We start from the raw sequence: 24,499 nt of genomic DNA on the forward strand, positions 1-24,499 counted from the left end.
ATATACAAATGATGTTATGCATGCAGCCTTTGTGCATAAGAAACAGGGGATGCAGCCGCTACAGCTTTCTGGAGGAGTGAAATGTATTTATATGTAACGTCTCTCATTAATGTGCACCGTTATTGTCATATATGTGGACTTGTATTTACTCTGTACAGCCACCAGAGGGCTCATCCCCTGGAGTCCCAAGGGATCCCATAATCCCTTGGGAGCACAGGTATTTAAGGAGGCTTCACAGGTTGGAGAGGCACTTTGGAGACCTGCAGTAAAAGACTAAGGTCACACTTTATTTTGAGCTGTGTTCAGTCTGACTCTTTCTCCATACACAACAACTGGCGACGAGATACAGATAGCGAACCCAAAGATGCAGAGAACAGTGGGCATCCTGGAGAAATTTTCGTAGGGAGATGATTGGGAAACTTTTGTGGAGCGACTCGACCAATACTTCGTGGCCAACGAGTTAGATGAGGAAGACAGCGCAGCCAAACGAAGGGCGATCCTCCTCTGTGGGGCACCAATGTATGGCCTCATGAAGAATCTGCTCACTCCAGCAAAACCCACGGAGAAATCGTACGACGATTTGTGCACACTGGTACGAGAGCATTTGAACCTGAAGGAAAGTGTTCTGATGGCGAGGTACTGGTTCGACACCTACAAAAGGTCTGAAGGCCAGGAAATGGCGAGTTACGTTGCCGAGCTAAGACGCCTTGCAGGACATTGCGAATTTGAAGGGCATTTGGAGCACATGCTCAGAGACATTTTCGTATTTGGCATTGGCCACGAAATCATACTTCGCAAGCTTTTGACTGTAGAGATCCCAACCTTGAGTAAGGCCATAGCGATAGCCCAGGCGTTCATTGCCACCAGTGACAATACGACACAAATCTCTCAGCACACAAGTGCTGCGACAAGTACTGTGAACAAAGTGATGTTGTTTTCGAATCGTAACATACAGGCCAGGTCACACATACCTGAAGCTGCACGTCCGAGATGACTCAGAGTCCACCATCAAGGATGATGAATGCAAGGCCATTAACACCTTGTTGGCGCTGTGGGGGTGATCATCGTTTCCATTTCTGCCGATTCAAAGAGTATGTTTGCAAGGGCTGTGGAACAAGGGAACACCGCTAACGAGTGTGCAGGCGAGCTGCTAAGCCGGTTAAATCTGCAAACCACCACGTTGCAGAGGAGGACAGATCCACGGAGGATCACGACAAATCAGAGCCTCAGACAGAGGAGGCAGAGGTACATGGGGTGCACACATTCACCCCGAATTGTCCCCCGATAATGCTGAACTAAATGGACTCCCGGTGTCAATGGAGCTGGACACTGGTGCGAGCTAGTCCATCATGGGCAAAAAAGACTTTCAAAAGGTTGTGGTGCAACAAGGCCTCAAGGCAACAAGGCTAGTCTTAACTCCAGTTCGCACAAAACTAAGAACTTGCATGAAAGAACGGATTCCTGTAATCGGCAGTGCTACCGTAAAGGTCTCCTATGATGAAGCGGTGCACAAGCTTACCACTCTGGGTGGTACCGGACGATGGTCCCACGCTGCTCGGCAGGAGCTAGCTGGAAAAGGTACTCTGGAAGTGGGACGACGTCCGAGCGCTTTCGCCCGCTGACGACACTTTGTGTGCCCAGGTCTTAAACAAATTTCCTTCGCTGTTCGAACCAGGCATCGGGAAATTCCAAGGAGCAAAAGTGCAGATCCACCTAATTCCGGGGGCACGACCCATCCATCACAAGGCGAGAGCAGTACCATACATGAGAGAAAGGGTAGAGATCGAGCTAGACCGGCTGCAACTAGAGGGCATCATTTCACCAATCGAGTTCAGCGAGTGGGCCAGTCCTATTGTCGAATCCCTCAAGGGAGACGGCATCTTCAAAATCTCTGGCGATTACAAAGTGACTATCAATCGTTTCTCCCTGCAGGACCAATACCCACTATCAAAGGCCGACGACCGCTTTGCAACGCTGGCGGGAGGAAAGACGTTCACGAAGCTGGATCTAACTTCAGCCTACATGACGCAGGAACTGGAGGAATCATCGAAGGCCCTCACCTGCATCAACATGCACAAGGGTCTTTTTGTTTCTGACAGGTGCCCGTTTGGAATCCGATCAGCGGTGGCAATATTCCAGAGAAACATGGAAAGTTTGCTGAAGTCGGGCCTGCACACCATGGTCTTCCAGGACGACATCTTGGTCACAGGTCAGAACACAATCGAGCACCTGCAGAAACTGGAGGAGGTTCTTCGTCGACTCAGCCGCGTGGGGCTCAGTTTAAAATGCTCGAAGTGCGTTTTCCTGGCGCCTGAAGTGGAGTTCTTAGGAAGGAGAATTGCGGCGGACGGCATCAGGCCCACCGACGCGAAGACGGAGGCTAGTGAGAATGCACCGAGGCCACAGAATGTGACGGAGCTGCGGTCATTTCTGGGACTCTTGAACTACTTTGGTAACTTCTTACCGGATCTCAGCACACTGCTAGAACCACTACATGTCTTACTACAAAAAGGGGGCGAATAGGTTTGGGGCAAAAGCCAAGAAAATGCCTTTGTAAAAACGAGAAAATTGTTATGCTCAAACAAATTGCTTGTGTTGTATGATCCATGTAAGCGTTTGGTACTAGCATGTGATGCATCGTCATATGGAGTCGGGTGTGTATTGCAACAAGCTAATGATTTCCGGAAACTGCAACCGGTTTGCATATGCATCCAGGAGTCTGTCTAAGGCTGAGAGAGCCTACAGCATGATTGAAAAAGAAGCGTTAGCGTGTGTCTATGGGGTAAAGAAAATGCATCAATACCTGTTTGGGCTAAAATTCAAATTGGAAACTGACCATAAGCCACTCATATCCCTGTTTTCCAAGAGTAAAGGGATAAATACCAACGCATCGGCCCGCATTCAGAGATGAGCATTCACGTTGTCCGCAGACAACTACGCCATCCGCCATAGGCCAGGCACAGAAAACTGCACCGATGCTCTCAGTAGGCTGCCATTGCCCACCACGGGGGTCGAAGTGGCGCAGCCCGCAGATCTAGCCATGGTTATGGAAGCATTTGAGTGAGCAATCACCCATCACTGCCCGGCACATCAAAACCTGAACAAAACAGGACCCCTTATTATCTCTACTCAAAAGCTGTGTGCTTCACGGGAGCTGGTCCAGTGTCCCAGTGGAAATGCAGGAAGTGATAAAGCCGTTCCAGCGGCGCAAAGATGAAATGTCTATACAGGCAGACTGCCTTCTGTGGGGCAATCGAGTAGTGGTCCCCAAGGGCAGAGACATCTTCATCAATACCCATGCAGGTGTCGTAATGATGAATGCGATAGCCAAATCCCACTTGTGGTGGCCCGGTATCGATGCGGACATATAGAGTCCTGCGTTCACAGTTGTAATACATGCTTGCAGTTAAGCAATGTACCCAGGGAGGCGCCGCTAATTTTATGGTCTTAGCCCTCCAAACCGTGGTCTAGTTTACACGTTGACTGTGCAGGCCTGTTCTTGGGTTAAATGTTCCTTGTGGTTGTAGACGAGAGATAATGTCGGCTGGCACATCCCTGCCACTACTGAAAGCCTGCGGGCCATGTTTGCCACACACTGCTTACCCGATGTCCTGGTGAGCGACAAGTAGCCATGTTTTACCAGTGCTGAGTTAAAAGAATTCATGACCTGTAACGGGATCAAACATGTCACATCTGCCCTGTTTAAACCAGCGTCCAATGGTCAGGCAGAGAGAGCATTGCAAACCATCAAGCAAGGCTTAAAGAGGGTAACTGAAGGATCACTGCAGACTCGCCGATCCCGAGTCCTGCTTAGCTACCGCACGAGACCCCACTCACTCACTGGGATCCCACCTGCTGAACTGCTCATGAAAAGAGCACTTAAGACAAGGCTCTCCTTAGTTCACCCTGATCTACATGAACAGGTAGAGAGCAGGCGATTTCAACAAAGTGCATACCATGATAGCGCAAATGTGTCATGCGAGATTGAAATCAATGATCCTGTATTTGTATTAAATTATGGACAAGGTCCCAAGTGGCTTCCCGGCACTGTCGTGGCCAAAGAGGGGAGCAGGGAGTTTCTGGTCAAACTTTCAAATGGACTCATTCACTGGAAACACTTAGACCAAATCAAACTCAGATTCGCAGACTACGCTGAGCAACCCACCTTGGACCCTACCTTTTTTTGATCCCCCAACATACACAGCAATGACAACTGGCACCACGGTTGACCACAAAGCAGAATCCATCATCCACAGCAACCCTGCAGGGCCCAACAAACCAGGCAGCCCAGCAAGGCCAGCTGCACAGCAGCCCAGCGAGGGCCCAAGAAATGATTCAACAACACCAGCTTTCACACCGAGACGATCAACCAGGTCAAGAAGGGCCCCAGATCGACTCACATTGTAAATAGTTAACACTATTGACTTTGCGGGGGGGGGGGGGGGGGGGGGGAGGAATGTTGTTATATATGTGGACTTGTATTTACTCTGTACAGCCACCAGAGGGCTCATCCCCTGGAGTCCCAAGGGATCCCATAATCCCTTGGGAGCACAGGTATTTAAGGAGGCTTCACAGGTTGGAGAGGCACTCTGGAGACCAGCAATAAAAGACTACGGTCACAGTGTTCAGTCTCTCTCCTTACACAACAGTTATGTTCTAATAAGCTCTGTAATAAGCTTAAATGTGCTTTTAAGGTCATCCTGAGACACTGGTCGAAGTGCAACCAGCATCTTCACCTGGTGAACAGGAGGAGCACGACATCACCACTGAGCCTGAGGAGGAAGAGGAGGTACACCAGCAGCAGCAGACAAATGTTACATAAGAATGTAAGAAATAGGAACAGAGTAGGACATACGGCCACTCGAGCCTGCTCCACCATGAGCCCGCCCAACCTACTCAATCTTATCGTTTCAGGAACTGTCTTAAATTTATTCAATGTCCCAGCTTCCACAGCTCTCTGAGGCAGCGAATTCCACAGATTTACAACCTTAAGAAATTTTTCCTTGTCTCAGTTTTAAATGGACGGCCCCTTATTCTAAGATCATGTCCTCTCGTTCTAGTCTCCCCCATCAGTGGAAACATCCTCCTTGCATCCACCTTGTCAAGCCCCCTCATAATCTTATACGTTTCGATAAGATCACCTCTCATTCTTCGGAATTCCAATGAGTAGAGGCCCAACCTTCTCAACCTTTCCTTGTAAGTCAACCCCCTCATCTATGGAATCAACCTCGTGAACCTTCTCTGAACTGCCTCCAAAGCAAGTATATCCTTTCGTAAATATGGAAATCAAAATTGCACGCAGTATTCTAGGTGTGGCCTCATTAATACCTTATATAGCTGTTGCAAGACTGCCCTGCTTTTATTCTCCATCCCCTTTGAAATAAAGACCAATATACCATTGGTCTTCCTGATCACTTGCTATACCTGCATACTATCCTTTTGTGTTTCATGCACAAGTACCCCCAGGTCCCGCTGTACTGCGGCACTTTGCAATCTTTCTTCATTTAAATAATAACTTGCTCTTTGATTTTTTTTTATGCCAAAGTGCATGACCTCACATTATACTCCATCTGCCAAATTTTTACCCGTTCACTTAGCCTATGTCCTTTTGCAGATTTTTTGTGTCCTCCTCACACATTGCTTTTCATCCCATCTTTGTATCATCAGCAAGCTTGGTTACATGACACTCAGTCCCTTCTTCCGAGTCGTTAATATAGATTGTAAATAGTTCGGGTCCCAGCACTGATACCTGCGGCACCCCACTGGTTGCCAACCAGAGAATGAACCATTTATCCCGATTCTTTGTTCTGTTAGTTAGCCAATCCTCTATCCATGCTAATATATTACCACCAACCCCGTGAACTTTTATCTTGTGCAGTAACCTTTATGTGGCACCTTGTCAAATGCCTTCTGGAATTCCAAATACACCACATCCACTGGTTCCCCTTTACCCACTGTTGGTTACATCCTCAAAGAACTCCAGCAAATTTGGCAAACATGACTTCCCCTTCATAAATCCATGCCGACTCTGCCTGACCGAATTTTGCTTTTCCAAATGTCCTGCTACTGCTTCTTTAATAATAGACTCCCAACATTTTCCCAAGCACAGATGTTAGGCTAACTGGTCTATAGTTTCCTGCTTTTTGTCTGCCTCCTTTTTTAAAGAGGGGCGTTACATTTGCAGTTTTCCAATCTGTTCAGGGGGATGAACCTGTGGTCATCTCATTTGAGACTGAAGAGGCACCGGCACCAAGCGGCGTAAAGTGCTTCAGTGACCTGCCGAATGCAACAGTGTGTAGCGTGCTGAGAGATACCACAGATGTCACCAGCTGAAGCCTGAAAGGATCCAGATGCGTAGAAGGATAGTGCCACAGTAACCTTTACCTCAACGGGCAGTGTGGTTCTGATGGTTCTGGAGGGTTGCAGATCCCCCTTGATGAGCTGGCAAATCTCATCGATGACCTCCTTCCGGAAGCTCAGCCTCCTAAGACACGCGTTTTCAGACAAGTTGAGGTAAGATTGCTTTTCCTTGTACCTTCGCTGGCTGTACGCTCGCCTCCCCTGTCTCCGCATTACTCCGCCACCTTTTCGATTGATCCTTTCAGAAACCAGCGTGTAAGCAGTTACGAGTAATGGCAAAGAAAGCATAGGCCCCATCACTATCAATAATTATTTTCACTTGCTATAAATGCACTTTTTAGTAAAAGAATGCCTAATCTACTAATCTATTAGTATAATTAAATATAAGTATAAATGAGTGGATTTATCTGTAAAAGACTCTTAAATAACTCAATATTATAAGCTCGAGTTTTTTTAGCTGACTCCTCCCTTCCTCCGAAATTCAAAATGGCGTCTGTAGTGCCCCATTCGGTGCGGGAGGCCCAGGAAAAGCAACTATTACCGAGCGATTAGCCCAGCGATGTGCCGAAAGCTCCACTCGGCGATGTGTGTGCGATCACCTTGGCGATGTGAACAGAAATTTGGGGGCTTAATTTTCTGGCGATGTTACAGCCTGAGTTTCCACTTTTTGCTCAAAATGGGCAATAGCCGGCCATTTTGGGCAATGTGAAGTGGAAAGTCAAGCCTCTATACGCTTATGATTTCAACTCATATCCATGGACTCCAAAAGCCAACTTTGGAGTCAGTTGCCTTGGTCAAACAATGAACTGAACAGAATGAGGAGTTGTATATAGTTATTATGGAGCAACCTTGGGGATCAATTTAGGCCATTGTGGAGCACCATTTGAGGGAATGAAAAGCCTTACTATGTACAGTTTTGGTCTCCGTATTTAAGGAAGGATATACTTGCATTGGAGGCTGTTCAGAGAAAATTCACTAGGTTGATTCCGGAGGTGAGGGGGTTGACTTATGAAGATAGGTTGAGTCGGTTGGGCCTATACTCATTGGAGTTTGGAAGAATGAGAGGTGATCTTATCAAAACATATAAGATAATGAGGGGGCTCAACAAGGTGGATGAGGAGAGGATATTTCCATTCATAGGAGAAACTAAAACGAGGGGACATAGGGCCCAAATTTCCCCATGAGTTACACCATTTTTTTTTGTGTAATTGATTTTTCTGGTGTATCTTTTTAGTTGCAAATATGACCATTTAATTTGCGCCAGTGGAAGTGAGTTCGTTAGGTTTTTTGTTAGGTCAGTTTTTTTTTTCCAAAAAGGGGGTGTTCCCAACCACTTAAACCATTTATGCCAATTTGGCCAGAAAAAAGTTGTACTAAACTAACTTAGGGCAGCGTATGTGTCCACTTTTGTCCGCACAGAAAGACCTTACTTACAGTTAAGGAATCAGCGCAAGTAACTACATTTAAAGCACCAAGCACCAAACAAAGGACAAAAAGTAACAATTAATTAACAAATAAAATAGAAGGAATGCTGTCCCTAAAGCACCAAGACCAAAGTAATAAGCAATCAATAAATAATAAAAAAATAGAAGGAACACTGCACCTGAAGCAATCAGTAAATAACAAATAAAAAATAGAAGTCCTACCTTAGGGAACGCAGCGGGCCGCCATTCGGCCAGGGCTTGGAAGAGAGATGGCGGTGGGGGGTGGGGGGGGAGGGGGAGGGAAGAAAGAGGAGGAGGAGGAGGGAGATGAAAGTACCTTCTTGATCAAATGATACAAATCCTCTGGAAGATCAGGAGTCAACCCCTTGGACTTCAGTATCCTGAGAATCTTGTTCGCCCGAGATACGGTGGACATTCCCTCTGCTCAGGCGCATCTGTTCCCGCTGTCGGGGCCGCTTGCTGGGCTGTCGCGCCACGCAGTTACTCCCGTCCTCGCTCAGAGGGACTGGCTTCACGTTTGAGGCACTGATCTTGGAGGGCTTTGGTGATGACCGCTTGCTGATGACAATGGTCCACAAGCCCCTTCAGAGTCCTCGAAGCATATCTAGACTGAGGTCCGGCTTGGCATCAAACACCCTCATGAATCCCAGGTTCATCTGGTCGAGAGTTACAAACCCAGACCCCCAGAAATTCTTCAGGAGTTTTACACAGGTCAGAGTTGACACAGCCTGCAGCGCACACTCTGGCTGCTGATAACGGAGCCCATTCGGCCAAGACTCGGGGCAGCGTGCTTCGGGCCCCTCCCACACAGCCTGCAGCGCGCGTTTGCAGAAACGGCCCGCCAGGAGCTAATGCACAAGTGCACAGACTCTAGCGCGCATGTGCAGAGGTTCCGGCACTGGCTCCACTCCCAATCCATTGGGCCATGCTGCGCCACAACTGGAGAGGCTGGGGAGCGGCCACAATACCGACGTCTTTTTTCGGCGCGCTTGGAGGCGGACAAAAGCAGTGCACCTCGGGTGAGGGCGCCAGAAAAACAGGTTTGGGAAATTCTAGCCCACAGTCTCAGAATAAGGGACCGCCCATTTAAAACTGAGATGAGGAGGAATTTCTTCTCTCAGATGCTTGTAAATCTATAGAATTCTCTGCCCAGTGAGCTGTGGAGGTTGGGTCATTGAATATATTTAAGGCGGAGATAGACAGATTTTTGAGCGATAAGGGAATAAAGGGTCATGGGGAGCGGGCAGGGAAGTGGAGCTGAGTCCATGATCAGATCAGCCATGATCTTATTAAATGGCGAAGGGCCAGGTGGCCTACTCCTGCTCCTATTTCTTATGTTGTGGTTCATGTGTTCCAACCGATTGACTGAGTTCTCGCATTATCTGTGGGAACAATTAGCAATCTTGGAAAGCCTGCAAAGCACTAAAGTTTTGATTTAGAAATAGAAACAGAAACTTAAGTATAGAAGGATGCCATTCAGTTCTCCCTGCCTGCGCTGAACTTAGGGCCCTCTCCAAATGAATCCCATTTTCTTACTTTTTCCATTCCCTTTATATTCTTCTTTTGAGTAATCATCCAGTACTTTTTGAATAGAAGAATTAACTTTGCATTAATTACTATTTCTGGTATTCACATTCTGATAACTCTGTGAAAAAGTTTCTTCTAATCTCCCCATTTAGATGCTTATCATGAGGTCACCGACTTGTGTCTTCGATTTATCTAACACCGGAGATAATTACCAATGTTTACCTGGTCTGTTCTTACCATTTTGAATAACTTACCAGTCCCTTTTCTATCTTCTTAATTCAAGAGAATATAACTCCAGTAGCCTTTCTTTGTAAGTGAGATCGACTCACCTTTGATACTCTGCTGGAATATCTATAGTTGACATCTTTCAGAACTATTATGCCCATCCTATTGTTAGCATATAACTGCACAGAATATTCCAGATGTGAGCTAACCATCATTTTGTACAGAATCACAATGACTTTTTGGCGCTGCATTAGTTTTCTCTCAATCACAAACTTCAATAATCCAATTGCCTTTTTGATTTTTTTTTTTTAAAACGCGTCTACTTATTTTTGAGGATTTATGTATTTTCCCATCTGGATCATTGTTCCGTTGCACTGCATGGAGATATTTTCAATTTTTAAAGTATATTATAGATTAACAATGCACACAGCTCAGTTATATACAGAAACTTTGAACCATAATAGTGAACTGTTTATTTACAATGGGACTTACATGAACAAGACTACTTTAAGACATTACAATCATTTTTGAGCTGCTGGTCAGGTCTATAATTTGTAAGCCTTACATTTTGCTACATCTTAACAATATATTCTACTGGTCAAATATGGTATTTTTTCTTTACAGTTTTAACAAGTTGTTGCCTTACTTTAAAATTTAAATACTATAAAGCTACAACTTTAGCTGCAGCTCGGTACCAAACCAAACTCAAATCTGCATCACATTAAAAACACTCGTTAATCCTCATTAGGAATTTAGTTATCAAAAATCTGGTTATGTTAGAACAATTAACCCTGTTAAAACATCAGGTTTGCATAAATGCTTGAGCAGACTTAGTTGTTTACAGACATCTGACTAAATAATTCACAAAGCAGTCATTTGGACATAATTTCTTAGTTTTACATGAGTACAGTAAAAGTTGTACAGCAGTGCAATAAGGGAAGTATGTGATAATGACCATCTTCCTTGTAGTTGTTTCAAATTAAACATTAAGAATACAACTTAAAAAGATTGTGTGTAAAATTTGACACCTCATTTCTACACAATCCATGTAAAATGTTCCCTATTTGTAAAGATCTTTTCATGGTGATGAGAATATAATCAGGAAACACTGAACTGAGAAATGTTGGATGTGATGCACTGAACTGAGTTTAGTTTGTTCACGATTACATAGACAGTTTCAATTGTAGCATTTGTAGCAAATTATCTCCAATAACAACGGTACATCTTCAGAAGTTACATTTTATTTGTGCTTAATGTATTTTATCTACAGTAACAGGAAAATCTGTAATTGTGTGTGTTCCATCACTTTTTAATTTGACATTATGGGGCAGTTTTAATGTTACATTTTGAGCAATATCGTACTTTTAATGATTAATCAACATTAGATTTATCATGTAGCTATTTGACAAAAATTGAAGTTATTCACTTTTTAAAATATAATGTAACAAGAAGTGATAGTGTTAATTCCGAGGTGAATGTCTGCAACCTCTGTCTGCTTGGCCAGCAGGTTCTGTTTTAGAGGGTGCTTTTGATCAATTGTTGCCGTATAATCTAATTAACACCACGGTTATTGAAAAGATGCCTGTTTGAAAACTTTGTATATTGTAACACACACACACATTGTATTTTAAACTTGCATAAGAAAGGGCTTTAGAGCTGACGAGGGCAGCTGTATTCTCAAATGTGTGCTTGCCATTTCACTCAGAATGTTCAGCCAACTTGCATTAGCATTCTATAGAGACTGTTTTGTTATACTGGATTTAATTAATCTAATAGTACTTCATTGTTAACTGTATGTCTGAAATTCTATTTTTTTTGTTATTTATGTCACCTTAAATGTCGAGACCAAAGAGGAATTTGGCATAAAAACTGGAAGATTTTATTGTTAAGAGATAGCTCACCTGAACGATTTTGCTGGGTCCCAAAGTGTCTCACTGCCAATTTATTTTGATGTGCAGTTACTGTTTTGTGGGCAAATAGTGTGGTGGTTATGCTACTGGATTAGAAACCGAGAGGCCTGGACTAACAATCCAGAGATCGTATTCAAATCCCACCATGACAGTTTGAGAATTTGATGGACTGTTTATGATTTAAACATACAAAATATTGCATCTCAAATTATGTGGTGGACAATTTGAGAGGATAAAATAATCCCTTGTAAAAGGCTTTTATACTTGTCACTGTACTTTGCAGTAGTTGCCTTATCTTGCTCTATGTGTGCTCTTTCAACTCTAAATACAGTAGTAATTTTAGCTGTTAAATGCTTTGTTTGAGTGGAGTTGTGATAGGCTATCTACTGCATAACTAAAAATGTAGGTTGCAGCATGCATGACGTTTGGTATGTGGTGTACTACATCTGTTAATCTTGGATCATGCAGCCTTCACAAGGACAGATCATGTATAGTGTACATCTTCCAGAACATGGGGAACAAAGTGCACTTGTAGAACTACTATGAAGCTGTTGAAGAGTAAAATGGTACTCTAAAATCCAAATTGTTAAAAGCCATGGATTATTTTAAGGGTGACACTAAACAAGCCATAAATTAATTGCATTAGGGTTGCTCGCATGCTAAATAAAAATGCAACACTGGTACCCTAACTATGGAAGCAATCAAAGTTCACAGTCTAGATTCACAAATAAGTTCAGTGACAATGGAGTAATTCTCAACTTGACTGGCCGGATCTCCCATCTGATTTTCATCCCACTGAAATTAATGGGATGAAAATTGAGTGGGTTCTACAACGGCCGGGGGAAGCTCCTCTGCCGGATTAACTGGGCGATAAAGCTGAAAATGACCTCTAACAAAACAAATGAATGTCACAATCAAGTTGGGAGTTAATATAAATAAGGTCAGATTAGCATTAAATTTAGTTATAAATTTTCATTCTAACATCCATGGTTGTACAACTATTGCAAAAATTGGTATGTATGTTGCACTGTTGTAAAATTTCCATCCACAACTTTTACATGAGGTAGCAAGGTCATTTGCATTGGCATATAAATTCTACCCTTGTTTGTAGGTCCTGAAACACAATGTAAAGATGTGACCTACACACCAGACACCAGTAATACTGATTATGTGACACTACATATAAATGAAGAAAACTAAACACTATTGACAGGAGATTTAGAATATCTAACCATTTATCTTCTGTTTTGCAGCACATGCATAAGAAAGACTAGTTAAGCCAGGAGAATACACAAAGACTACAAGTGACACTGAGCAAATATGTCCATCATGGTTATTTAGTCTTCTAATCTCTACAAACTTATGAAAATTATGAAAAGTTGCAGATAAATTGACTTTTAAAAATCCAATGGAAACTAAATTGCTGGCAGACCAGTAGTATAACAAAGCACTGCTGTGTCATGGGAGTAGGGTGCACCAATGTAAGTTTTAAAAGCAAGCAGTTTACCCATCTTTTTGCAACACAGTGCCTGATAAGAGGGAATAGTGCAGAGAAAATAAACCAGGAGGGATAAGATTAATCTTTGGGAAGTGAGAATTTATTTTTAGCTATAACTGCTTGTTTTGTATTTGGAAGAACTGGTAAACAAACTTCCACAATTTGTTATTCATATATGCTATTAAGTTGGTTGATTTCCATGCTGCAACCTACTTATGCACATCATAATTAATTATCTTCCATTACTCTCAAAAGATGTAATAACAAAACTGTTGTGTAATACTAACATACACGGAATCCATTTTAAGGCATAACAGGTGCTGGCTGAAGTTCACATAAGAAAAAAAACCTCTAGGTTCTCAACATTCTGTGTTGCCATTAACTGGAATACTGCCATTATAAATGATTTAGGAACCAAAATCTAGTTCGAACACATATTTATAATAATTTAGTGGTGCTGAGTTAAGAATATAAATTTTCCCCAGAGAAATTGTGGTTTAAGGACTGCACCTTGCTGAACGTGGGCATAATTAAGGATCAACTGGTCAACTACAGTATAGTGATGGTGTTTTATGTAGTTTCAGTAAAGAAGGTAACATGAAAAGTATTACGCCATCACATATGATATCTGACTGCTGTAACAAAGGTCTACTGTTAACATGTCTTTTTAAATAGCTGAAATTAGTGATTGATTGTTTAATGTTCAATATTCATATCAATTAAATAGAAAATTCAACTCAATTATTGTAAGGTAGGCATTAGTTATGACTACTAAAATTAATCGATTTTGATGATATTTTTAACATATTGGCTTAGAATTTTTCAGCTCAATCACCACAGGAGGATAGAAGATAATAATATTACAGGATGCACCTCCAAGAGTTATACAGCAAAACAGAGACAGTCAGGAAGGCATGCCGTCAGCACACTGGTTTGATAGCAATAGTGTACATGAAATGCAGGGGTAAGGGGGATCTGTACGTACAGAGATTAAAAAGAAAATACTCTGAACTGCAATCAATCCATCCAATGTAAAGTATGTACTTTATTTTGTACATAGTTCTTTTAAAATGCCTCAGTTCCCAATTTGTTTTCTCCCCGCTTCTCTCCTGAAGGCACAGACTCTCTCATTGGGATACAATGCTGTAGGTGGCAGTTGCCATCTGGTACCTCACCCAAGCGATCATTATTCATGTGTGAGCATTGAAACGGATTGCAGACAGGCCAGCTAACTGTGGAAGACATCACAGGTGAACCCGATCCTGTCATCAACTGGTGGCCGCAAATTTGCCATTCCAGTAATAATTGCTGTATAGCAATCAACAGCAGGAACTCTAGCTGATTTTTCACCGTTCCCAATTCAGGAGTACTGAAGCCAACTACAGTGCCCCTGCTGAGATTAGCTGACTCAACATTAACCGAGGATTAAACCGGAGATGTTCCTGATCAGTAAGCCTCAGAAAAGGAGCCTTTGGCTCTGATATTCCTCTCACCCTTCTGTCCAGGTGTGAGGCCTTCTGTGAGGCAAGTGCACCAAAGGTGTGCACAGCTTGACATGACCAAGACCTCCCGTATTTAAGTGCAGGTCATGAGCAGAGCCTGAAGTTTCCCATGTGGGCACAAATCGAAGTTCTAGAAGCCTTTGTTGAGAGCCGCAAACAGCCCACCGAAAGAGGGCCCACCGAAATGGGGAGGGGATTTCCTGATTTTGCTGACATGAAAGAGAGCTGTGGGATGGCTATCACAGCCCAGCTTACAGTTACTCAAAAGTCAGAAGGAATTTGTTGAAATGATCCGGGGGATCTCGTGATGGATTTGGGATGGATAGTTTCGGTTTCGAATGAATAGTTGCAGGTCTATGATGCCTGTAGGTAGTTAGATTCTCCTAATTCATTTGCATTGGCTTCCATTCCTTGCACCTGCTCTCGGTGCAAGCACTCTGCCCCCAAGAGGGATCTCTGGAAATTCCATAACAAAGGTTGGGGGGGGGGGGGGCGGGGGGTGGGAAGATTAAAAGATGCAGGCAGAGAACAGTGTTACAGGTTTCAGTTCCTTTTCCATTGCGGCTGTATTTTCCCTGGGCAAAAAGGAAAGGTCAATCTCACGCTTTGTCTCTTCAGCTGTTAGGGTGGCCAAGCTTCATGGAAAGGTCAGCTGCTTTTTTGCAGCTGGCCAGCAATCATGTTTGGTTATCGGACATCAGAAATGGTCCAAACCACTCATCTGCAATGAAACCCCATGATTTACTGTGAAAGGGCTCCACAACTAGGTGTGCATGAAAGTTTAAGTCCACTCATAAAACAAAAAAGCAATATCTAGGCCTGCAAGATACCAGAACCTTTCAGCCTGTATAAACCAATCTGTTGCCGCCTTATTTAGAATTGCAGCTTGTACCTTCTTGAATCTTCCTTCCTCTTAAAGGTACAGGCAAAATGATTAAAAACCTTCGAACATAAGGAGACACCAAGATAGATAAGGACAGTCTACAATTCCCAAAACTGGGGTAAAATGATCAGCGAGTAGAGGATGAGGGAGAAGAAAAAAGATCTGTGTGATGGTGAGCAAGTGAAAGTAGCTGAAGAAAAACTGGCATAGATTAGAGATCAGATAATGATTAAGAGTTGAAGCAGGAAGCCAATTCTCTGAAAGATTAGGATCTTTTTCTGATGGTGAAAGTGAAATATTATGGCACATAGAATGGGTCACCATTGTTGCAGTGAGCAAACAATCAATTTAGTGGAAAGTCAAACTTGATCGTGTGCCAGCAGCTACATCTACCTAGCCAGATGAAATTAAAAGGTAAGGGAGGCTGATCAAACTTTAAAACTCAGTATACCAGATTTGGGGAGGAGGAGGTTATTGTAATGGAAACTAGACCTACTTCAAATATAATAGTAGAAGCAGATATTTCAAAGCCACTGTGGCTACACTGGTATTTAGCTTCAGAAACTTTGTAATATTTTCCGCCACCAAGTTGCTAGATACTGAAGGAAGATCTAAATTTGGTGCACGAGAGGTACTGGCTTCAATCCCTCTGAAAGAGTTTTGCAACAATACAAAGTTGGAACATAGAAGTAATTTGAAAATGTACAGCCAATCTATTTAATGAAACTGGAAATTGTAACCAAGATTATTTGGGAGGATTAAATTGCAATGCTAATTTTCAAAGTTGTGCTGAATTTTCTGCTACATATGGTAAAATGCATCTACTATTACTTCAAAAACTACAAATATTATTTCAAAATCACTTTCTTTGGTGATTCCTTCCTGATGTGAACTCACCAACTTTCAATTCTGTGGTATGTAAAACCCAAATATTCACAGTAAAGAATTTACCTATGGGAAACATGTTGTGTATTTGAGATACTATCCCCAAGCAGAAACTCATAATGCTGCTTACAAAATCTTGTTCCAATAAGATTGTGTTGGGTTGGGGCATGGAGATGCGATTTTAATCCGTTTCCCCCAGGTAAGAAATGTGCAGCAATGCTAGCTGCCCAATTTTCCTTTCCATTGACTTCAATGAAAAAGTAAAATTGGGTGGAGTGTAAATTGGGTGACCGACCCACTGCTGCCATTTTATGCCTGAAGGGAACAGTTAAAATCAAGCCCATGCTCTCAGAATTGACTACTAATCACATTGTTAAGTTTGGATATTGCCAGTTGTAAAAAAAAATGTCTGCCATAAATGTTTACATTACCTTTACATTAGCAAGTGGAATTGAAAACCTATTTTTAATAGAACACATGCATTCAGAGATACCTCCGTCTTATGGTGAAATAGTAAATGCACTTAAATGTTACGATGCCAGTTGATTATTCAGGATGCACCAATTTGCCTTACATTAGAACTCTAATAATTACTTAACTATACCTAAGCTACAACTAACAATCTAAACTACAGTAAAACAGTAATACTTCAACATTATACTATATTAATCGTTTATCCTACCTATGTAAAAACATGACATTTTAGAAGGATATGTATAAAGGCAACACAATAAAAGGTACTGTGTGCAAAAGTAAGTGGTCCAAAAGTCAGGGCTTTTACTCAAGCCTTACTCACTAAGTAACTCCTCCACATTGAGTGGCAAAGGGTAAAAAGAAGCCAGTCTAAATTAACATACTATAATTTAAACTTTACACATAAATAATATTACAAAACACATTACTATAAATAAAAGATACACAACACAAATAGTAAAAAAAACAATTTAAGTTGTATGAATCTGTGTGGAAAACACTAATAATACAAAGGAAAAGGTGTAAAAACCATGTAAACATTAAAATTTCTTAAAAATTAGAGGTGCGACATTCAAGCTCAAAACTGAGGCTTGTTTCCTTTTTCCTGTTAAATAAATTTCCACTTTTAACCTCCTGCTATTTCTCAAAATCAGCATAACTACTGTTCTGTACCCAACAGCCACATAGTATACCTGGTCTGGATTATTTGCAAATTTCTAAGAATTCACATTGTTGCCATGATTCTTAAAAATATTCTGGTTCTAACTTATACTGCAAGATCTCTTCAGTTTGAAGTATAAAATGCAGACATGCTCAGACATATTAACTGTGGCATGTTTGATAACATAAAATTTTTCCAATTTACAAACCAAGATACCTTAGTTACATATTTAAACCTACACTATTTAACCAATTAAATTTTTATATCTTTAAGAATCACTTCTTACATGTACTTTCAAAGATTAAGACTTATCAATTATGTCTCCTTTCATACGTATGTGTTCTAATACAACAATGGTATTACAAATTCTTCTACTTAACAGATTCAGTTGAAGAAGGTGGAGTAAGAATAGAATCTTCTGTTCTATACTCCTTCCTCAGATGATAATGTGGACTGCGTGTGTAACGAGGTTTTATCCCGACTGGTGGAGGTTGGGAAAAATTTCTTCTGACAGGATGCAACCTAGATTCCTGGAGGCAAAAGACACAGGATCATTGACAACCATGCCGATAATGCTCCATGAGGTACTAGTGCTAATCTTAACTAATCACACCACAACAAAATTAAACTTTTTTATTATCAAAGCAAGGGCTCAAGAGGAAGTCAAATTTGACAAATTTGCTGGAATTCTTTGAGGATGTAACGAACAGGGTGGATAAAGGGGAACCAGTGGATGTGGTGTATTTGGACTTCCAGAAGGCATTTGACAAGGTGCCACATAAAAGGTTACTGCACAAGATAAAAGTTCACGGGGTTGGGGGTAATATATTAGCATGGATAGATTTTGGCTAACTAACAGAAAACAGAGAGTCGGGATAAATGGTTCATTCTCTGGTTGGCAACCAGTAACTAGTGGGGTGCCGCAGGGATCAGTGCTGGGACCCCCCAACTATTTACAATCTATATTAACGACTTGAAAGAAGGGACTGAGTGTAACGTAGCCAAGTTTGCTGATGATACAAAGATGGGAGGAAAAGCAATATGCGAGGAGGACACAAAAAATCTGCAAAAGGACACAGACAGGCTAAGTGAGTGGGCAAAAATTTGGCAGATGGAGTATCATGTTAGAAAGTGTGAGGTCATGCACTTTGGCAGGAAAAAAAAATCGAAGAGCAAGTTATTATTTAAATGGAGAAAGATTGCAAAGTGCAGCAGTACAGTGGGACCTGGGGGGTACTTGTGCATGAAACACAAAAGTGATCAGGAAGGCCAATGGAATCTTGGCCTTTATTGCAAAGGGGATGGAGTATAAAAGCAGGGAAGTCTTGTTATAGCTATACAGGGTACTGGTGAGGTCACACCTAGAATACTGCGTGCAGTTTTGGTTTCCATGTTTACGAAAGGATATACTTGCTTTGGAGGCAGTTCAGAGAAGGTTCACTCGGTTGATTCCGGAGATTAGGGGGTTGACTTATGAGGAAAGGTTGAGTAGGTTGGGTCTCTACTCACTGGAATTCAGAAGAATGAGGTGTGATCTTATCGAAACGTATAAGATTATGAGGGGGCTTGACAAGATGGATGTAAAGAGGATGTTTCCACTGATGGGGGAGACTAGCACTAGATGGCATAATCTTCGAATAAGGGGCCGTCCATTTAAAACAGAGATGAGGAGAAATTTCTTCTCTCAGAAGGTTGTAAATCTGTGGAATTCGCTGCCTCGGAGAACTGTGGATGCTGGGACATTGAATAAATTTAAGACAAAAACAAAGAGTTTCTTAAATGATAAGGGTATAAGGGGTTATGGGGAGCAGGCAGGGAAGTGGACCCATGATCGGATCAGCCACGATCGTATTAAATGGTGGAGCAGGCTCGATGGGCTTCATGGCCTACTCCTGCTCCTATTTCTTATGTTCATACAAGAAAGTATGGTAATGCTATCATTACCACCATTGTCAAAAATAGCTATGAATGAATTTGAATAAAATGGTTTCCAAAACAAAATTAGATAATAATCTGCTTCAGCAATAGAATTTCAAGTCTAATTCATTGCCTTTCTGCCTCCATAAATTTGTTTTTTGGCTATGAGACCTAAACCTGGACTTTTAAAAGAAAGACTTGGGGCTGGATTTTCGGCTTTTGTGATTTCGGGGCGGTAATGGTGACGGGGCATCCTGATACTGCTTGGAAAAGTTTGCGTCCTTGTCTGCAAAAATTGAGGTTCCATGATCGGGGGCGCAAAATCAAGCGTTACACAAGGAAGTTTTTGTACCCCAGCTGAAAATCATTGCATTTCGCGCATGCGCGTTTCAATTTTCAGTGCCCTGCAACATAATGTTGTCTACTGTATAGTTTGCTTTTGGTGGGGGGAATTTTTGTTACTTTATTGCAGTAAAAGTTATGTCATCCTTTGCCATTGGTATCTTGTGTATCATTCCAACGTTCACCAGAGAGGTACATTTATGGAGGTACATAGCACGTCCAGTATCAGCTCCATCCCCCAATTTCCTTCATTTAGGAGAACCGGTCCATTATGAGCTGGCGACGTGTGACTCCAACAGCATCTCCACGCTGCCTTCCCCGTGGATGGTGTGGATATCCAATGGGAACCGCGCCAGGCTCCTCTTCGTCGTCCTCCTCCTCCTCCTGAGGTGGGCCCATCATGATGGGCAAGTTGTGCAACATGCAGCAATCCACAATGAATTTGGAAATCTGTTCAGAGTATTGAAGGCTGCCTCTAGAGCAATCCAGACTTCCGTCTGTCTGTAGGAGATGGTATATCTCTGTCTGCACTGCCTTTTGGAAGCGTAGCCTTCTCACACACTGCTCCTCAGAGAGCTGGAGTTATGAGAGTTGGTATCTGTAAACCCGTGGGGGATAAGCCCTCCTCCCCAGACGTCTTTGGCCTCTCCTCATCCATGGGCCAACATGGCCAAGAGCCCTTCTTCTATCTTGATGCCACCTAGCAATAGCATGGAGAATGATACGCTGGAGAACTAGTAATGCCCCCATTAAATTCTCTCACTGAAGTTGTAAGTTCACTGTAATGGCAGATAAAACTGCCACTTTCAAGTTGGAACTGCATGCAGCGTGCTGTGCACAAACACTGCAGTCAATGGGACCTGCGATGTAGGATCCTCCTCTCTCCATTTACATACGGCGCAAACACCACCTGCTGCATCCTGGGAACGCCTGGTTTTTCAGGCGTTTCCTGGGGCAGGCGTAAAATGGGGCATTAGGGCCTAATTTTGCATCCGGTGCACTAGCAGAGTGTTGCACAACAATTGACATCATGATCTCAGTGAAATTTGAGGTCGGGACGCTAAGTTTTGTGCTGCCGCAAATCCGGAGCCAAATTTGCCAACCAGACGGTAAAAGCTGGACGCCTGCCGTCACGTCTAAAACACCTGAGAAGGGAACTGAAAATCCAGCCTTTGCATTTATATAGCGCCTTTCATGACCACCGGACATCTCAAAGCTCTTTACAGCCAATGAAGTACTTTTGGAGTGTAGTCACTGTTATAATGTAGGAAACACAGCAGCCAATTTGCACACAGCAAACTCCCACAAACAGCAATGTGAAAATGACCAGATAATCTGTTTTTGTTATGTTGATTGAGGGATAAATATTGGCTAGGACACTCCCCTGCTCTTCTTCGAAATAGTAGCATGGGATCTTTTACGTCCACTTGAGAGAGCAGACGGGACCTCGGTTTAATATCGCATCCGAAAGACGGCACCTCCGACAGTGCAATGCTCCCTCAGCACTGCAGTAGAGTGTCAGCCAATATTTTTTTGTGCCCAAGTCCCTGGAGTGGGACTTGAAGCCACAACCTTTTGACTTAAGAGGCGACAGTGTTACTCACTGTTACTACCACAGGCAAAACCACCATTAATATTACAAATGATTACTTAAAGCAGATTCTGAGTGGGACTCAGTACATATTGTGGAAAAGTTGACAAATTCAGAATACTCACATATACAGCTTTTGAAAGGAAAGCTAAACTCTATAGTTAAGTTTGGCTGATTTTCCTTTTCCTCTGTAACTGAGTGCAAGTCAATCAGAACACTGCAAATGCATTCTCCAAATAAACCATATTTACAGGCTCTGGGGATTGACATAGCATGGCTGTGCATTGGATGTGCCTAGCAATTGGATTTGGGCACACAGCTATGAACTTTGTATGCTGCTGCAGGCCATACAGACACATTTTTCTTATGGGGGTTTGGCTACATAACTTACAATTTTTTGGGGGTTGTTTGCATTAGTTTAAAAGTATGGAAGTTGCCTCAGATGTCCGGCTTCAATATTGGAGCAAACAAGGCCCCCCTGCTTTGATTAAATACGCTGTTGCAATTTTGCTGCAAGAAGTAGTCTTAAAACCAAGGGGTGAAAAGCATGGCAAGAGGGGGCTGGCTGCCTTAATGCTATGAGCACCATCCAGAGGCTATATCTGCAAAGCCAGAAAAAAAAAATCAATGACCTCACCAGGACGGGCAAAGCAGGATCCTGCAGTGCTAGTGCATATTATGTACTGTGTCAATTATTAGCATCAGAATCTCTTGTTTCTTACCCATGCATTCTTTAACTTTTTTCTCAATCCTTCCATAGATATCCATGATGCTGTACTGTGCATTTTCTAGCACCTCTCTTGTCCAGCACCACATCTTTCAGAATAATGATAAATAAAACAGCTCAACGATCACTGCACCTTTCCATCTTCACAATACAGATGGAGAGCCCCTCCATATATTGGCAGAACACAATTTCATACCATGAATTTCACAGCCCCAATGCATGTATCTGTAGAAGATAACGCCGAACAGGAGGCAGATGCCTGTAACTGGAGGGGCAATAGCAAAGCTATGCCCTGTTTGAGAAGTTGGTCCTCCAAATTCAGGGATGGAACTTGGAGGAGTAGACAGCAGATGGGGCAAGAAGGAAGCATGCACGGACCACTCACAATTTGTACACTTGTCCTTTCTTTTCACTTCCATCCTATTATGTTAGCTGTTTGGCAAAGAATGCCGTGTAATAAGGTGAAGCCGTCAGCTTTGCCCTCCAACTGCTGTCTGTTCCACGTAGAAAAACAGTGATCCGGGAAACCTTGGCTGGGTTATACCAAAAATGTCAAGCCATCAGCAATCATAGAATAATACAGCACAGGAGGCCATTCGACCCATCGTGCTTGTGCTGGCTCTTTGAAACATAGAAAATAGATGCAGGAGTAGGCCATTCGGCCCTTCGAGCCTGCACCATCATTCAATAAGATCATGGCTGATCATTCACCTCAGTACCCCTTTCCTGCTTTCTCTCCATACCTCTTGATCCCTTTAGCCGTAAGGGTCATATCTAACTCCCTCTTGTATATATCCAATGAACTGGCATCAACAACTCTCTGCGGTAGGGAATTCCACAGGTTAACAACTCTGAGTGAAGAAGTTTCTCCTCATCTCAGTCCTAAATGGCCTACTACTTATCCTAAGACCGTGTCCCCTGGTTCTGGATTTCCCCAACATCGGGAACATTCTTCCTGCATCCAACCAATCCAGTCCCGTCAGAATTTTATATGTTTCTATGAGATCCCCTCTCATCCTTCTAAACTCCAGTGAATAAAGGCTCAGTCGATCCAGTCTCTCCTCATATGTCAGTCCTGCCATCCCGGGAATCAGTCTGGTGAACCATCACTGCACTTCCTCAACAGCAAGAATGTCCTTCCTCAGATTAGGAAATCAAAATTGAACACAATATTCCAGGTGATGCCTCACCAAGGCTCTGTACAACTGCAGTAAGACCTCCCTGCTCCCATACTCAAATCCCCTAGCTATGAAGGCCAACATACCATGTGCCTTCTTCACCGCCTGCTGTACCTGCATGAAAATTTCAATGACTGATGTACCATGACACCCAGGTCTCGTTGTACCTCCCCTTTTCCGAATCTGCCATCATTCAGATAATATTCTGCTTTCGTGTTTTTGCTCCCAAAGTGAATAACCTCACATTTATCCACATTATATTGCATCTGCCATGCATTTGCCCACTCACCTAACCTGTCCAAGTCACCCTGCAGCCTCTTAGCGTCTTCCTCATAGCTCACACCGACACCCAGTTTAGTGTCACCTGCAAACTTGGAGATATTACACTCAATTCCTTCATCTCAATCATTAATGTAAATTGTAAATAGCTGGGGTCCCAGCACTGAGCCCTGCGGCACCCCACTAGTCACTGCCTGCCATTCTGAAAAGGACCCGTCTATCCCGACTCTCTGCTTCCTGTCTGCCAACCAGTTCTCTATCCACGTCAGTACATTACCCCCAATACCATGTGCTTTAATTTTGCACACTAATCTCTTGTGTAGGACCTTACCATTCGCCAGTCTATTCTAGCCAATTCATGTCTCATACCATCGAAGTTACCTTTCCTTACATTCAGGACCCTAGTCTCTGAATTAACTGTGTTACTCTCCATCTTAATAAAGAATCTTAAAGGATCACTCTTCCCCAAGGGGCCTCACACAACAAGATTGCTAAGTAGTCCTTTCTCATTACACATCTCCCAGTCTAGGATGGCCAGCCCTCAAGTTGGTTCCTCGACATATTGGTCCAGAAAACCATCCCTAATACACTCCAGGAAATCCTCCTTCACCATATTGCTACCAGTTTGGTTGGCCCAATCTATATGTAGATTAAAGTCGTCCATGATAACTGCTGTACCTTTATTGCACGCATCCCTAATTTCTTATTTGATGCTGTCCCCAACCTCACTACTACCGTTTGGTGGTCTGTACACAACTCCCACTAGCGTTTTCTGCCCTTTGGTATTCCGCAGCTCCACCCATACAGATTGCACATCATCCAAGCTAATGTCCTTTCTTACTATTGCATTAATTTTCTCTTTAACCAGCAACGCTACCCCACCTCCTTTTCCTTTCTGTCCATCCTTCCTGAATGTTGAATATCCCTGGATGTTGAGTTCCCAGCCGGAGCCATGTCTCTATGATGCTAATTATATCATATTCATTAATTGCTACCTGTGCTGTTAATTCGTCCACCTTATTACGAATACTCCTCGCATTGAGGCATGGAGCCTTCAGGCTTGTCTTTTTAACACACTTTGCCCCTTTAGAATTT

General features: G+C 42.7%; 1 protein-coding gene across 11 annotated transcripts in view; it reads right to left on the reverse strand.

Annotated features, from left to right (window-relative positions):
- Positions 1–24,499, reverse strand: part of rftn2 (raftlin family member 2) — a 452,549-nt gene that overhangs the window by 188,351 nt on the left and 239,699 nt on the right. For 9 of the 11 annotated variants that reach the window (XR_011592693.1, XM_070875941.1, XM_070875932.1 and 6 more), the window contains one exon: positions 17,751–17,900. Coding sequence is in view for 9 of the 11 variants with exons in the window: in XM_070875941.1 (XP_070732042.1) it covers positions 17,751–17,900 (150 nt within the window). In the remaining 2 variants the exon portion in view is untranslated. Of the gene's footprint in view, positions 1–9,992; positions 17,901–24,499 lie in introns of those variants that run through there. The other 2 variants (XM_070875925.1, XM_070875936.1) reach the window with 2 other exon arrangements.

The sequence above is a fragment of the Pristiophorus japonicus genome, chromosome 3, assembly GCF_044704955.1.
Source record: "Pristiophorus japonicus isolate sPriJap1 chromosome 3, sPriJap1.hap1, whole genome shotgun sequence".
Lineage (NCBI taxonomy): Eukaryota > Metazoa > Chordata > Chondrichthyes > Pristiophoridae > Pristiophorus > Pristiophorus japonicus.